This window comes from Mytilus californianus, unplaced genomic scaffold (genome assembly GCF_021869535.1).
Source record: "Mytilus californianus isolate M0D057914Y unplaced genomic scaffold, xbMytCali1.0.p SCAF_8, whole genome shotgun sequence".
NCBI lineage: Eukaryota > Metazoa > Mollusca > Bivalvia > Mytilida > Mytilidae > Mytilus > Mytilus californianus.
In genome coordinates this window covers 58,754,577-58,769,180 of record NW_026262734.1, presented here as the reverse complement: position 1 = coordinate 58,769,180, position 14,604 = coordinate 58,754,577, and the positions used below count along the sequence as shown (strand labels likewise).

The 14,604-nt window shown below is 32.8% G+C and overlaps 1 protein-coding gene across 1 annotated transcript; it reads right to left on the bottom strand.

Moving 5' to 3' along the window:
* Window positions 1–7,842: 7,842 nt before the first annotated feature.
* LOC127711259 (uncharacterized) lies at window positions 7,843–12,579 on the bottom strand. The gene is made up of 5 exons (XM_052217257.1): window positions 12,541–12,579; window positions 12,297–12,368; window positions 10,572–10,653; window positions 10,091–10,402; window positions 7,843–8,635 (listed from the first exon to the last, which is right to left on the bottom strand). The coding sequence occupies exons 2-5, from the start codon at window positions 12,363–12,365 to the stop codon at window positions 8,478–8,480; spliced, it is 621 nt and encodes a 206-aa protein (XP_052073217.1). The 5' UTR covers window positions 12,366–12,368; window positions 12,541–12,579; the 3' UTR covers window positions 7,843–8,477.
* Between the last annotated feature and the right edge of the window lie 2,025 nt (window positions 12,580–14,604).

Here is a 14,604-nt window from a genome sequence, read left to right as displayed (position 1 = left end):
GGGTATAACTCATCGTTGAAGGTCGTACAATGACCTGTAATTGTTAAAGTATTTGTCCTTTGATCTTAATAAATAGTTATCGCATTAGCAGAAATACCACATATCCTTATCTTTATACAACGTTTGAACCATGAAAATGAGTTCCAGATTAACGTGTTTATTCTAGACGGACACTACTCAGCATAACATCTGTGTATCAGATACGTATTATACATTCATGCAGGTGGTCAACACCCTAAGATATGAACCTTGATACAAAACGCGCAGGCCGTTGCTGAATGAGCGTCCCTATGCTTGTATTCTGCGATTTTCATCGCAGGTGAGACGAATAGAAATTGCAATTGTCGATATTACGGCTTATTTGAGGAATGTTCTCCTGTATAATTGTATTCAGTTGGTGTAGGTAGAAAGGTTCTTTATACGAAATTTATGTAACTAATTCCAGATATATAGAATTGTAAAATGAAAGTAGTTAAAATGATGTCCATGTGAATGTGGTGGAGTTATTGTTTTTGTGGATACTCAACCCTCTCCTTCCGTCCTTTCCCTGTCTTCAGGTGAACCAAATATATATATACAACTACTTGAAAGGTCATCTATATTCTTTATATTTGAGTACCCCGTTGTTCTCTATTCTTGAACTACAATGTATTGCCATATTTTTCTCTTTTCTTTATATTTGGTCCATTTGTGTGTAGTATTGACTCTTATTCTCTATTATGCAAACCCAACCTAGACTCTCATTTATAAATGAGTTGCTATTGTTCGTCACTAACATTGGGTAAGCTATATATTTCGAGGTCAAACAAATTCATATTGTTTAATGTTTGCAGAACAAAATAAGATATTGTTAAAAGGAATTTCTCAACCATTTTTTATGTTTACTAGTTTTGTTTTTGATTGATAAAAGGGTGTTTGATTAGCGTTTAGTGACAAATATCTCAATCATATTTATGCGATAAACAAACAATTAATTTAATTTATTAGGTAGGTCAGGCAAACCTGGTGGGCAGGGTGGAGATGAAAGTAGGTTGATAATTGACATTTTAAAGTCTTATTCCGTCCAGACATGGCTGCGTATTTGTAAATGCTGTACAGGCCACACCGACAGAAAGAAGTCTAGAGAATGACCATTTCTCTATACACTAGTCAACGCTTGCATTTAGAGTTCTACATTTTAGTTTCGTTTTCTCCGTATTAAACGTTTCTAAAATTGCCCCTCTTATGTTATATATTATTGTATTAAAATGGGGGTCATGAAACATCGTTATTTTGCTTAGTGTCTGAAGAACAAGCATTGATGTTTTTTTTTTTACAAATTCAGCACATGCATACACTATTTTGAAATGTCTTTACGTTCCGCGCAGTGTTGGTGTCAAATTACTTAACAGAGAAAGTCAAAAGGATGGTGCGGCTGTATCATATATGAAAAAAATGAAAATCTAAAAATTTGATCTAATTTCAAACTGCCTTAGGAAGGTAGATTTTTTTTTTTTATTTTTTTGTCGTGGCTTTGTTTAACAAAAAAAAAGAATTGCATCTAGATAGTTATATAGATTGTTTGATGTAATTCGTAAGGCTAGAGGTATAAGGGGAGGGTTGAGATCTCACAAAACATGTTTAACCCCGCCGAATTTCTGCGCCTGTCCCAAGTCAGGAACCTCTGGCCTTTATTAGGCTTGTATGTTTTTTAATTTTAGTTCATTTATATGTTTTGGAGTTTAGTATGACGTCCATTTTCACTGAATTAGTACACATTTTTATTTAGGGGCCAGCTGAGGACCACCTCCGGGTGCGGGATTTTCTCGCTGCGTTGAAGGCCCATTGGTGGCCTTCGGCTGTTATCTGCTCTTTGGCCGGGTTGTTGTCTCTTTGACATATTCCCCATTTCCATTCTCAATTTTATTTCAATTTTTGAATTATCACTTCTGATTATAACTGACTTCATCAGGCAATGAAATTATATCTAAATGAGGGTATGTATGGAGTTTTTAGAATAGAGAATAATTGGCAAAAAGTATAGAAAAAATAATTAAAAAATTATAAAATTTTAGAGATGAATAAGCCAAAATAAAAAGAATAGAGAATAATGGGGTAACAAAATATAAGAAATACAGAATAATAGGCACAATTTATAAGGAAAAAAATGGCTTACAAAATTAATGAATACAGAATTGAAGGACGTTATCCAGAATCTTCTAAATGATCATTTTCCTGTATGAGGCTGTCGATAACAGAGCTTCTTGGTTTTGACTGAGCTTGAGATACAGTAACATTTATGTCTAGTGTTCGTTGAAGATAATATTCGTTATTTTTTTGTGATGAATATTTTACACAAAGGCCATTTTCAAAACGTCTTTCACTCTTTACTTAAAATTAAAGTACCACGGGTTCATGTAAAAACTTTGAGGTTCTAACAATATTCTGGCTTAATTCTAAACAGATCACTAAATTATAAACGCCGCAATGTTGGCAAATTTTTGATATAAAATAAGGAGCAGTGGTAGGATTGCCAATAACACAATTATCCAACAGAAACCAAATCACGTAGATGTTAACTGTATCTCACCGTACGGCCTTCAGCAATGAGAAAAAAACTGTTTTACATTTTGTCATGTCGGGGCCTTTTTATGTTTGCTATATGGTATATACATAGGCCAGATCAACATTGCGGCGTTTACAATTTAGAATATTGTTAGAACCGCAAAGTTATATGGACCTTTATGTGTTACTGTAAATTTAAGTATTGAAGATTGAAAAACATTTTTGAAATAGGTCTTGTGTGAAATAAAGTCCGGCAAAGTTAGCACAGGCACTTGTCTCTTAACATAATACCCATATACTTTATATATTAAAGTATATACTAGGTTTTCAGAGACAAGTGCCTGTGAAAATTAGTCATACTTGTTTGCCATGAAATCAAAGAAATCTGATTTTAACTTTTTTTATATAACAAGAAGATGTGGTATGATTGCCAATGAGACAACTCTCCACAAGAGACCAAATGACACAGAAATTTGCAACTATAGTTTACAATACGGCCTTCAACAATGAGCAATACCGCATAGACAGCTATAAAAGGCCCCGAAATGACAAATGTAAAACAATTAAAACGAGAAAACTAACGGCTTAATTTATGTAAAAAATAATGAACGAAAAAAAAAATATGTTACACAGCAACAAACAACAACCACTGAATTAAAGGCTCCTGACTTTGGACAGGCACATACAGAATGAGGCGGGGTTAAACTCGTTTGAAGGCGCCAACCCTCCCCTAACCTGGAACAGTGGTGTAACAGTACAACAATAGAACAAACTATAACTAGAGGCTCTAAAGAGCCTGTGTCGCTCACCTTGGTCTATGTGCATATTAAACAATGGACACAGATGGATTCATGACAAAATTGTGTTTTGGTGATGGTGATGTGTTTGTAGATCTTACTTCACTGAACATTCTTGCTCCTTACTATTATCTCTATCTATAATGAACTTGGCCCAGTAGTTACAGTGGAAAATATTTTGTAAAAATTTACAAAAATTTACAAAATTTATGAAAATTGTAAAAAATTGACTATAAAGGGCAATAACTCCTTAAGGGGTCAATTGACAATTTTGGTCATGTTGACTTATTTGTAGATCTAACTTTGCTGTACATTATTGCTGTTTACAGTTTATCTCTATCTATAATAATATTCAAGATAATAACCAAAAGCTGCAAAATTTTCTTAAAATTACCAATTCAGGGGCAGCAACCCAACAACATGTTGCCTGATTGGTCTGAAAATTTCAGGGCAGATAGATCTTGATCTAATGAACAATTTTATACCATCAGATTTGCTCTAAATGCTTTGGTTTCAGAGATATGAGCCAAAAACTGCATTTTACCCTATGTATTATTTTTTTGCCATGTCGGCCATCTTGGTTTGCGGGCAGGGTCATCGGACACATTTTTTAAACTAGATACCCTAATGATGATTGTGGACAATTTTGGTTAAATTTGTCTTAGTAGTTTCAGAGGAGAAGATTTTTGTAAAAGATTACAAAAATTTACGAAAAATGGTTAAAAATTGACTATAAAGGGCAATAACTCCTTAAGGGGTCAACTGACCATTTTGGTCAAGTTGACTTATTTGTAGATCATACTTTGCTGAACATTATTGCTGTTTACAGTTTATCTCTATCTATAATAATATTCAAGATAATAACCAAAAACGGCAAAATTTCCTTAAAATTACCAATTCAGGGGCAGCAACCCAACAACGGGTTGTCCGATTCATCTGAAAATTTCAGGGCAGATAGATCTTGACCTGATAAACAATTTTACCTCATGTCAGATTTGCTCTAAATGCTTTGGTTTCAGAGATATAAGCCAAAATCTACATTTTACCCCTATGTTCTATTTTTAGCCATGGCGGCCATCTTGGTTGGTTGGCGGGGTCATCGGACACATTTTTTAAACTAGATACCCCAATGATGATTGTGGCCAAGTTTGGTCAAATCTGGCCCAGTAGTTTCAAAGGAGAAGATTTTTGTAAAAGTTTACGGACGACGGACGACGGACGACGGACGACGGACGCAAAGTGATGAGAAAAGCTCACTTGACCTTTCAGGTCAGGTGAGCTAAAAATCGGTTGAAAAAGGCTCATCAGATGGAAACAAATAAAAATACATCTAACAAAAACACAGAGTGGACGTGGACGGGTACTTATATATCCCTATAACAAAAAGACACCAAGTGCAGATCAGAGAGTACTCGCAGTTACTGCCTGCTAGTTCAAAGCCAATAACAACTAATAAAAAAAAATCATGCATCTAAGACTAAAATATCAACCAGTACACATCCAACTTCCCATGGATTTAGTGTAAAGAAGTCATAAACAGTCAAACAAAAACATGACTTATGTTTAGTTTGTAATTAGAACTAATTATAATACAAATGTCCTTTTTCAAATTATTTTCACTCTTAATTCTTAATGAATTGAAATATATAACGACAAGCATTTCTTTCGAAGCTAACATCTACGTCTTTTGGTCTCTGGAAGATAGTTGTCTTATTGGAAATTATACCACATCTCCTCATTTTGGATTAATATACGAAGAAATTATCTGAACATTTCCACCGGTTAAGTTTCCTTATGACAAGAGACAATGCTTTCATTCTAGTATGACCCTTTTTCATGTCGACGTTGATATATCTGTACCTTGACCATGTTGGTTACAGAGCTTCATCTGATTCTACCTGAAGAATGTTAATTCTAATTGTTAGTTCTGTATTTCAAACACTTTGTAGACTACACGGCTCTCCTGGACAATGTATACAATGAATAGCATCGTTTAAATGCTCATAATCAAGACAATTTTCTTTTTTCAGAAACACTATCCATAATTTGTTTTTTGAATTTCATGAAGTATTTAAAGAGTGTTTTAGTCTCACTATGTTACCAATAAATACATGTCACATGTCGCTCTGTTTGATTGTACATGATACGGTTTGCATCTTTCAAAACTTCTTTGGTACATTTTATTGAAAGGGTAAGATTTTATAAATTCACGAAATACATCGGTTTGACCTTTCACATGAATACGTTTTATTCGAGAACTATAATTGTAGCCTTAGTCTGATTAATTGCAAATCTGATTTATTACCTATAGTTCTTGAGTTTCTATGAAGCAGTCAGATATTATCAGCTAATTTTCGTCAATCTGTAATACAGCGTCAGGCCGCCTTTTCGTGACTGTATGTGTCAACAAGATTTTTCTGACCATAAAAAAATTGTTCTTACTTTTGTACCCGACGACACTCCTTGGATGGAAAACCTTATGATTTGGCAACTCTACAGTTTACTTTGCTTTATTTTATTTTTGATTTCATTTTCACTACGGACTGCGTCTGCTAAAACGTTCAAAGCGGCTCTAGCATCATCGAACCACCATTAATTTTGTCTCTTTATTTACATTTAGCAAAGAGTTTACAATTGATAAATTTGAAATATATGGCAATATTAAGGGAGTTAGCTTCTTCAGGTGAAATATTTTTGATTGTAGCGCATTTAACCGTCGGTCAACCGCGGCGTGGATATCTAGTACCTGTAACAATTGACAGTCACTTCGCGGGTGTATTCGGTAAAATTTCTTGTAACTTACTTATTGTCCAAATTTTTGAATTCTGTTTTTTAAACGAGATTTGGCCGTGAGCGACATGCATTTGTATTTTATTCTTTTTTGTATGTTATAAGCATTTACTTAATTATCGGGGTTTATGAATGGCCTTGTGTTTTCTATCCCTTTGTGTTTTTGTTTTCTTCCACAGTAATTCTTCTCTATGGCCTTTGTTCTTTCGTTTTGATTTAACGCTATTGCTTTTGTTAAATTTTTCGGTGAAGTCTGATGACTCCGCAGCATGCATGAATATGGTTCAAGCAAACATTATATTTAACAAATAGTGATGTTGAAGTACAATTTGAAAATATGAGTCTGCCAGACACATTCGATACCCCCAACCCCCTTAAATTTTTGTTCATTTCATATTGTAGGACAATTTGTTTGCTGTACCTATCAAACTTCTAACAATCGTTTTATTAAAAGTTTATAGGGGGGATGAATACGACTAAGTTCAACATCTTGCCCTTTGGGAAAAATGCCAATCTATATCATGGAAAACTTCACACATTAGGTATATGTACTATCATTCATCATAATATTAAAGTTCTAGCTTGAAAACTGCAAGTAAAGTGGGCTTGAGAACTATGTTCCCTACATGCATATTTTTACTATCAAAATGACAAGTTCAAGATTTCGTCATTTGTGCAAATTAGGATAGAAACATTTATATTATTAATAATTTTAGAATATCTAATTATCATTATGTATAATACAAAAGTTCTAGCTTGAAAACTTGCAGAGAAGATCGATTACGAACCATCAACCGTAGGTTTATGTTAGACGAACGAATGGACGGACAGGGATACAACAATTTGCGCCTGTCAATTTGGCTGAGGGCTAAATAAAAAAAACCTGAACACATGTGCTAATACACACATGGCGATTGCAACTGATCTTTTTTTTCAGAATGATGTGTTGATAAAAAAAATAGACACACAGAAAACATCAGTGGCGTCTCCACTTAGAAGAAAAATATCTGTCACAAATCAATCTTAATTTTAAAAATTTTAAGAAATGAAATTGCATAACTAATTGCAGTTGCGAGGTCAAAAATAGTAGCCTCCTCATTTCATATCAACGATTAATAAGACATACTTCTAAGACTAAATTATACAAAGACGAAGTTTTTTTCTCTCCATGACAATGGGTAAATGAGAGAACCTATGAAGAAAGGGGAAGCGGTAATCAAGAACCATGACTCGAAGAAATACTGACAACACCATGACCAACAGCTAGCATGCAGGAGAAAGGAATACACTGAACATGTTTTCATAGGGATTTGGTTTTACAACATCTATATAGGCACAAACGGAATGTGTGCACGTAAAACTGGTTTATCCCCACCGTATGCTGCGCCTGTTCCAATAAGTTATGATATCTGGACAATGTATTATCTTTTTTGGAAGTGTATTAACGTTTGTGCTTGATGTTGTACTACAACGTATTTTTGTCCTTCGTCGTTATCTTTTTTTATTTTGTGTTGTAGATTTCCATTCAACTTTTGAGTTTTTGATGTTCCTTTAAATGGTATTTTCTACTGCTTGTATTAAATTGAACAATGTAGCACTCGCGTGATGGACTCCGTTGTTATAAAGCATTCCTTTACTAGTATTAAATATGTATCCAAATAATGATGTGTGAAGGGTAAGGTTTGAATAGCTCAAAGCATGAAGAACAACAAACAGTTTCATTATTTTAAAAACTAATTTAAGTAATCAACAATCTTTAAAAAAAAAAAAGCAACTTTATAGAATTACCAAAAAAATGATAAAACTTTAAAACTATGAACTTAATTGTTTTATCATTTGAATCGGTATCACATGTACATTTATTACATTGGTATTCAAGGAAGCTGAGTCTGAACTGGTGCTTTTTCACATTTAAAGTTCCAGGCTCCACAGGTGTAGTGTCCTCTTTCATCTGCTTTTTTCAAGCAAATAAAACAAAATTTCTGTCCACATGGACACTCCATTTGCTTGCATGCTTCCCTGTGTTCAATCATTAAACCACATTTTGGACAAGCCCTTACAGCAGGACAACTAACACCGACAACAATCTTTTCTTGACACTCTCGCAAAATTTTCTTTCTTGGATCTTCTCCTGAACAGTTAAGGTTTCCACATTGAGCGATGCCTGACGTTGACCATTTTCGTAAACAAAACCAACAAAATTCAAATAACCCCTCGCCTTTTCTAGAACAAAGAGGACATCTTACGCGGATATCTTTCCGATTCATACGCTCACAATACGATTGACATCTAGGACATTCTTGAATCCCAACACCTTTTCTCAGGAAATTTATCGCTATTTTTGTCTCAAATTCTTTTCTTTCTTCCTTTGTCAGCACTGCACACTTCTTTACTGTATAGAACTCCCAGAGCCGACCACAGTAGGATGGATCCATATGTGGGCATCGAAATTCGTATTTTCCACTCGAAAAGACTCCTGCAGTAAGCCGTGAGTGATTCGGGACCTGAAAATTACGATAAAGAACATGTTTTCTAATCTTTCATTTATTAATAATAACAGAAATAGGGATACTTTGAATTCGTCAATTTATCTTTCAAAACCACACGTTACATTAAAGTCGCAAAAACCGAAGGTAGAGACTCTTCGTTTATGTCTACTTTTTTTCTACTTTTTATTATTACTTAGTTGCCAAAACAGAATAACATTTTCATTAAACGTAAACTTGATCGATTGTTTTCTTGAAGATAGTTAAGGGCTTTAAAATTAGTATCACTGAGGGTGCATTCGACAATTTTTTTTTTATTTAAACAAGTGACATACTTTGTAAATTTTGAGGGGTCCAATGAGGGTATGGTCCTTTTTTCTTGTATGGGTAAGATCCTTACAGCATCAGGAAAAGATAGTTTGTACTTGTTTTGTATAATAAAAGACACTATATTTCTACCCCAATAAGAGGATATCCGATAACGCATTCGGTTAAGGTGGTTCAGAATTAAAGAACTTCAACTGGGTTTTAATATCTCAAAACAACTATATGCAATATACAATTGTTGTTTTATATTATGTATAGGAACTATATCCAGTTCTGTTCCAATGTTTCCTCTACATCCAGTGGCTCGCTTACAAACTTCGAGGTATTTTACTGGAATTTTCATTTTCTATTTTGAAACTCAAAAACAATAACAATTGATACATTTTTTGTAATAAAACTTTTCAAAATAGATGTTATAAAGAAAAGGAGTCGTTTTGTTTAAGATAAGTTTTATGTAAACAGACAGCCGCCTCCGATTTGACCCCTCAAATATGTGAGTCACTTGTTTGATTTTTTCGTTTTAATTTATCACATAAAATGGCGCTTGAACACATTATGCCTAGCCTGTTACATGCCAAACTAACTGTGAATAAAAGGTGAAAAAGAAACATGTATAATTTCATTTTCCTAGTCCTGTGTTGCTTCCTAGTGTGCACTAGTCTCACTGCAAAACATACGTTCATAGACTGAAGTTTGACAAAATATACAGTACCTGATATCTTCTTCCAAAATTGGTTACCGAATCAGATAGATTTCAACGTGACTCTTATTCAAATACTTGAGAATATATTTTTTTGAGTTATTGAATTTGCATTTGATCGATTCGTCTTAACACCTTTTCCGTTTTCATTAATTGTATACTCAATGTTTTTGTTATACTTTTGTAATTTAAATTACTCCGTCAAATTCAAGTTGCATAATATTTCAGAATGAATAACAGCATATTTCTTTTATAAATTAACACATATGAATTTTTGTTATTTGATTTTTTTAATGTTTAGTTTATTTATTTGATGGTACAATAATAATCATATCTTCTTGTCATTATATCTGCTTTTTTTACACCAGTATCTTAAAAAAATTCACGTGATTTAAACATGGCAGTGTTCTTAGGCATGTCAATATATTAACAATATACATTTGTACCTATTGCATGACCACACGGCATTTTTGCTCTTTGACCATCCTTGTCATCATCAAATGTTATCATATCCGGTTCTGAGGTGAGCTCAACATCAGAACCATAAACTTTTAAGGGAGGGGAAAGATCCTCAGTAGTATCTATACTATCCGAGTCAACAATTTCCACTGTCCCTGGAGCAGTTTCATTGGTCTGTCCCTTTTGACTTGACCCTCCAGGTAAACGAAGTACCAATACAAGACTCCCTTCATCTTGAATGTTGAAGTCTTTCAGGAACAGCTCTTCATTATTCTGACCAGTATCCCGCAATTCCTTAGCTAAAATGAAAATTACATGACATATACTTATTCTAACAAGTAGTGAGAAATTTATTGACAAAAATACAAAACTCTAAGAGTTATCATGATGCGAGTTAATATGAACTTTTCATTGACCAATTCAGAACGAAACCCATTAAGATCTCCGTTTTATAGAACCAATACTTACTACAGTAGATTACTCTCATTTCATCGAGGCCGATCGAGGTTTTGTCATGAATCAGTCTTCTCAGCTGAGCAATACTTGCATCCTTTATGATACAAAGAATAGGAAATTAAGAATGTTCATAAAATCGAAAAAAATCAGATGCACAAAACCAACTTTTCAAAAACTTTTGTATACTATTTATACATGTTATATTAGAAAATATAATACAAATTAAATTCGGTCCTGGTACTGATACAGTAACCCTCCGGAGCACCTGAGATCACCCCCAGTTTTTGGTTGGGTTCGTGTTGCTCAGTCTTTAGTGTTCCATGTTGTGTTTTGTGTACTATTGTTTGTGTGTTGGTCTTTTTCTTTTTTTTAGCCATGGCGTTGTCAGTTTATTTTCGACTTATGAGTTTGAATGTCCCTCTGGTATCTTTCGCCTCTCTTTTAAACAAAGAAATGCATGTATTAAAGATGGTAACGATTATAGACAGAAAATAATAAGTTTGTTAGGATAACGATTCCTTGTAAAGATATTACGATAACAGTTTAAATCAATGTGACATCTTGCTTTGAAATGTCTAACCATGATCATTTTTAGTTTTAAATAATAAAACATTGCCAAAAGTTATTGCATAACAATTCCTTAAAGATTAAAATCGCGAAAACAGTATAGGGACTACTTAACGAACATTTCATCTTGAAGGGAATTTTAAAATGGAATCCTTATATAAATCTACATGCTTGCAATCAATCACACCTTAATTAATCTTAAGTGGAAACATTTTGAGGTAAGAGTAATGGTGGTGTACATTCTTCAACAATATGATAATACAAAAAAATAGATAAAAAATATGATACATTCAGTAACTTAAAACATTTAACTGTACATTGATGGGGAAACAAACGTTTAATTTGTTTCAAACCAACATTAGGTACATGTATGCTGCAATGGACAAATTAATAAAAGTATTTGCAAATGCGTCGTAGTTTTCTGTTATAAAATTAGGTACTTATTTGACATTTAGGAATGCATCTCACTCCTGCAAAGCTTAATCCACGTTTTTAAATTAGTCATTTATGTGATAACCAGTGGATAGTATTACATGTACTTTTATGTCATGCTTTACAGTAAGAATATATTTATATTTATTTATTTATTTTTTATTTTTTTGTTGTTGCTTATTTTACGGCATATTTGATGAAACATAGGTATATAAAAATAAGGAGATGTGGTATGATTGCAAACGAGACAACTATTCACCAAAGTTCAAATAAAGTGGATGTAAGCAATTATAGGCAACCGCACGACCTTCAACAATGAGAAAAACCCATACCGTATAGTCGGATATAAAAGGCCCCGACATGAAAAATATAACTAACGGCCTTATTTATAACAAAACAATTTACGAAAAACAAATATGACAGACGTCAATCACGACAACCACTGAACTACAGACCATATATGTCCATATATACAGAATGCAGTAGGTTTTAAATCGTTTGTTTAACATTTTGATAAATTTTCTTTATATTACGCTTTTAATACACTAACATATTGAAATAATGATATCAACATCAGAAAAATAAAAGAACGGAAACACTACTTTGACACCTTTTGTGAAAAGACATATAACAACAGTTATCGTGAAAAAATCTAAGTTCTACAGAGGAACTCAGACACCCCATATGATAGGATCTAAAACTGCTCGATCATGGAAAATAACAATTTAAAAGACTTACCTCATGAATGCGAATAAGTTCTGTTTTATTTTGAAGCCCTATTAGAAATAACTGAAGTTCCTTTGCCATTATCTGTAAACAGAAAAGACTAAACCGATATCTTTTTTCAATTATTTTCACAGGATATACGTAGTAGCTTGAAATATAGTTAACAAGTTAACCCAAACAATGAAATGACCAAGGTTTGTTTTACCACAAGTAATTATATTTAAAGTAACAATAAAAACCAAATAAATAAACTTACTTTTCCTTTTTAAACAGATTCGATGTGATTATTAACGAATCGTCTGCTTATATACCATTGCTAAAGGAAATACTCACATGTTATCACATCTATTTTTACAAGATGGAAATCTGTCTTCTAAAATTGTAATGTATGTCAAAGATAAATGCTAACCATACATTACATTTTCTGAAAAAGCACAAACAAGTAAATATATTTTTACTTATTGTCCTGATAGTGATCATAACTGTAAGATAAAATACTAAGTTACATTTTAGACGTATTTCCTAAGCTGTCGTTTTTAAATCAAACAACCTTAATTTCAATTCTTAATTTTCACGTCAAATCATTAATTTCTTAATGATAAACATGATAAATAGTGGCAACATGACCAATGAAACTCTGATATCAGAGTTCACAAATATATTATCCAACTGTTTCGCACGTTTTTGGTGATAAGCCTATTTTCTGTTTTCCTCGTGTTGAAACCTCGTGATTAAGTTCAGCATGAATATTAAACTTTAGAAACAAAATTCAAGTTAGAAGCAGGAATATCAGAAAAAAAATGGTAATATACATGCCAAAATGTCTATAGATCAATTGTATTTGTATTAGAATGATTTATACAAACGTTTAACTTTTCTAAAATACATCGAGGGCTCATACACGATGATTTCAGTAAATCAAGGATATTTTTATTAATGAAAAACGATATAAGAATGGTTTTCGTGATGAAAGGAAATCTATTTTCGAAAAGTGAAAATGTTATTTTTAAGGCAATATACATATAATTGTTTCCCGAGTATGACCCAATTTAACATAGCAGCTGCAGTAATATTTGTCTTGGTGTGGATGACAAGTTTGGAACCTGTTCAATACATGTTTATATAGTTAAATTTAGAAATCAAAATTTATGTAGTGATGCATGGTTTTTGTAGGCATATCATAATCTATTTTCAGAGCGTGAAAATTTCTTCTCGTTAATTTATTGACACACTTAGAATATATTGCAACCTACACTGTACATGTACAAATTAAAAACGTAAATAAAATGGAATCGTATTGAAAGGTAACGAACTTTCGATGGATCCTATATCGACGGACGGATCTATTAAGGTAGTTTTCTTATTTAAAAATCAAAATAGATATTCTAAAAATAGAATTAAAAGTAATTTTTGAAACAGTAATATTGTTTTTTTCCAGGATTCAATGTTTAAACAGTATACGCGCATTGACAATTAATCTCTCAATATATACATCTTCGTTGTGATCATACTATGAATATACCTCTTCGTTGTGATCATACTATGAATATACCTCTTCGTTGTGATCATACTATGAATATACCTCTTCGTTGTGATCATACTATGAAAAAAGTTTAATCACAAAAATACTGATCTCCGAGGAAAATTCAAAACGGAAAGTCCCTAATCAAATGGCAAAACCAAAAGCACAAACGAATGGACAACAACTGTCATATTCCTGACTTGGTACAGGCATTTTCTTATGTAGAAAATGGTGGATTGAACCTGGTTTTATAGCGCTAAACCTCTCACTTGTATGACAGTCGCATCAAATTCCATTATATGACAACGATGCGTGAATAAAACAAACAGACATAATAGGTAAAAATGTCAAAAAAGGGGTACAGCAGTCAACACCGTGTCAAAATCTTAATCACAACAAAAACAAACAAATATTTAACAAAGAAGCACAAAAAAGCATATATCACATATAACAACCTCGTTCATTGCTTACTTATTTTTGTATTTTTTCTATGTATGCCAGATCAACCCATAAAGGATCGATGAATATACCTCTTCGTTGTGATCATACTATGAATATACTTCTGCGTTGTGATTATACTACGCATATATACCTCTTCGTTGTGATCATACTATGAATATACCTCTTCTGTATAGGATGAATTGTTAACTTTGAATGACACTAAATATCGAGTAAAAATGCAAAAAAAGATATATTTTGGCTACCTACATGAAGGTAGTTTCCCTTTACAAAAATGTTAAAATTAAAATTAAAATCGGTAATTTGACTATTAAGCGACAAGCATTAAATTTACAATCA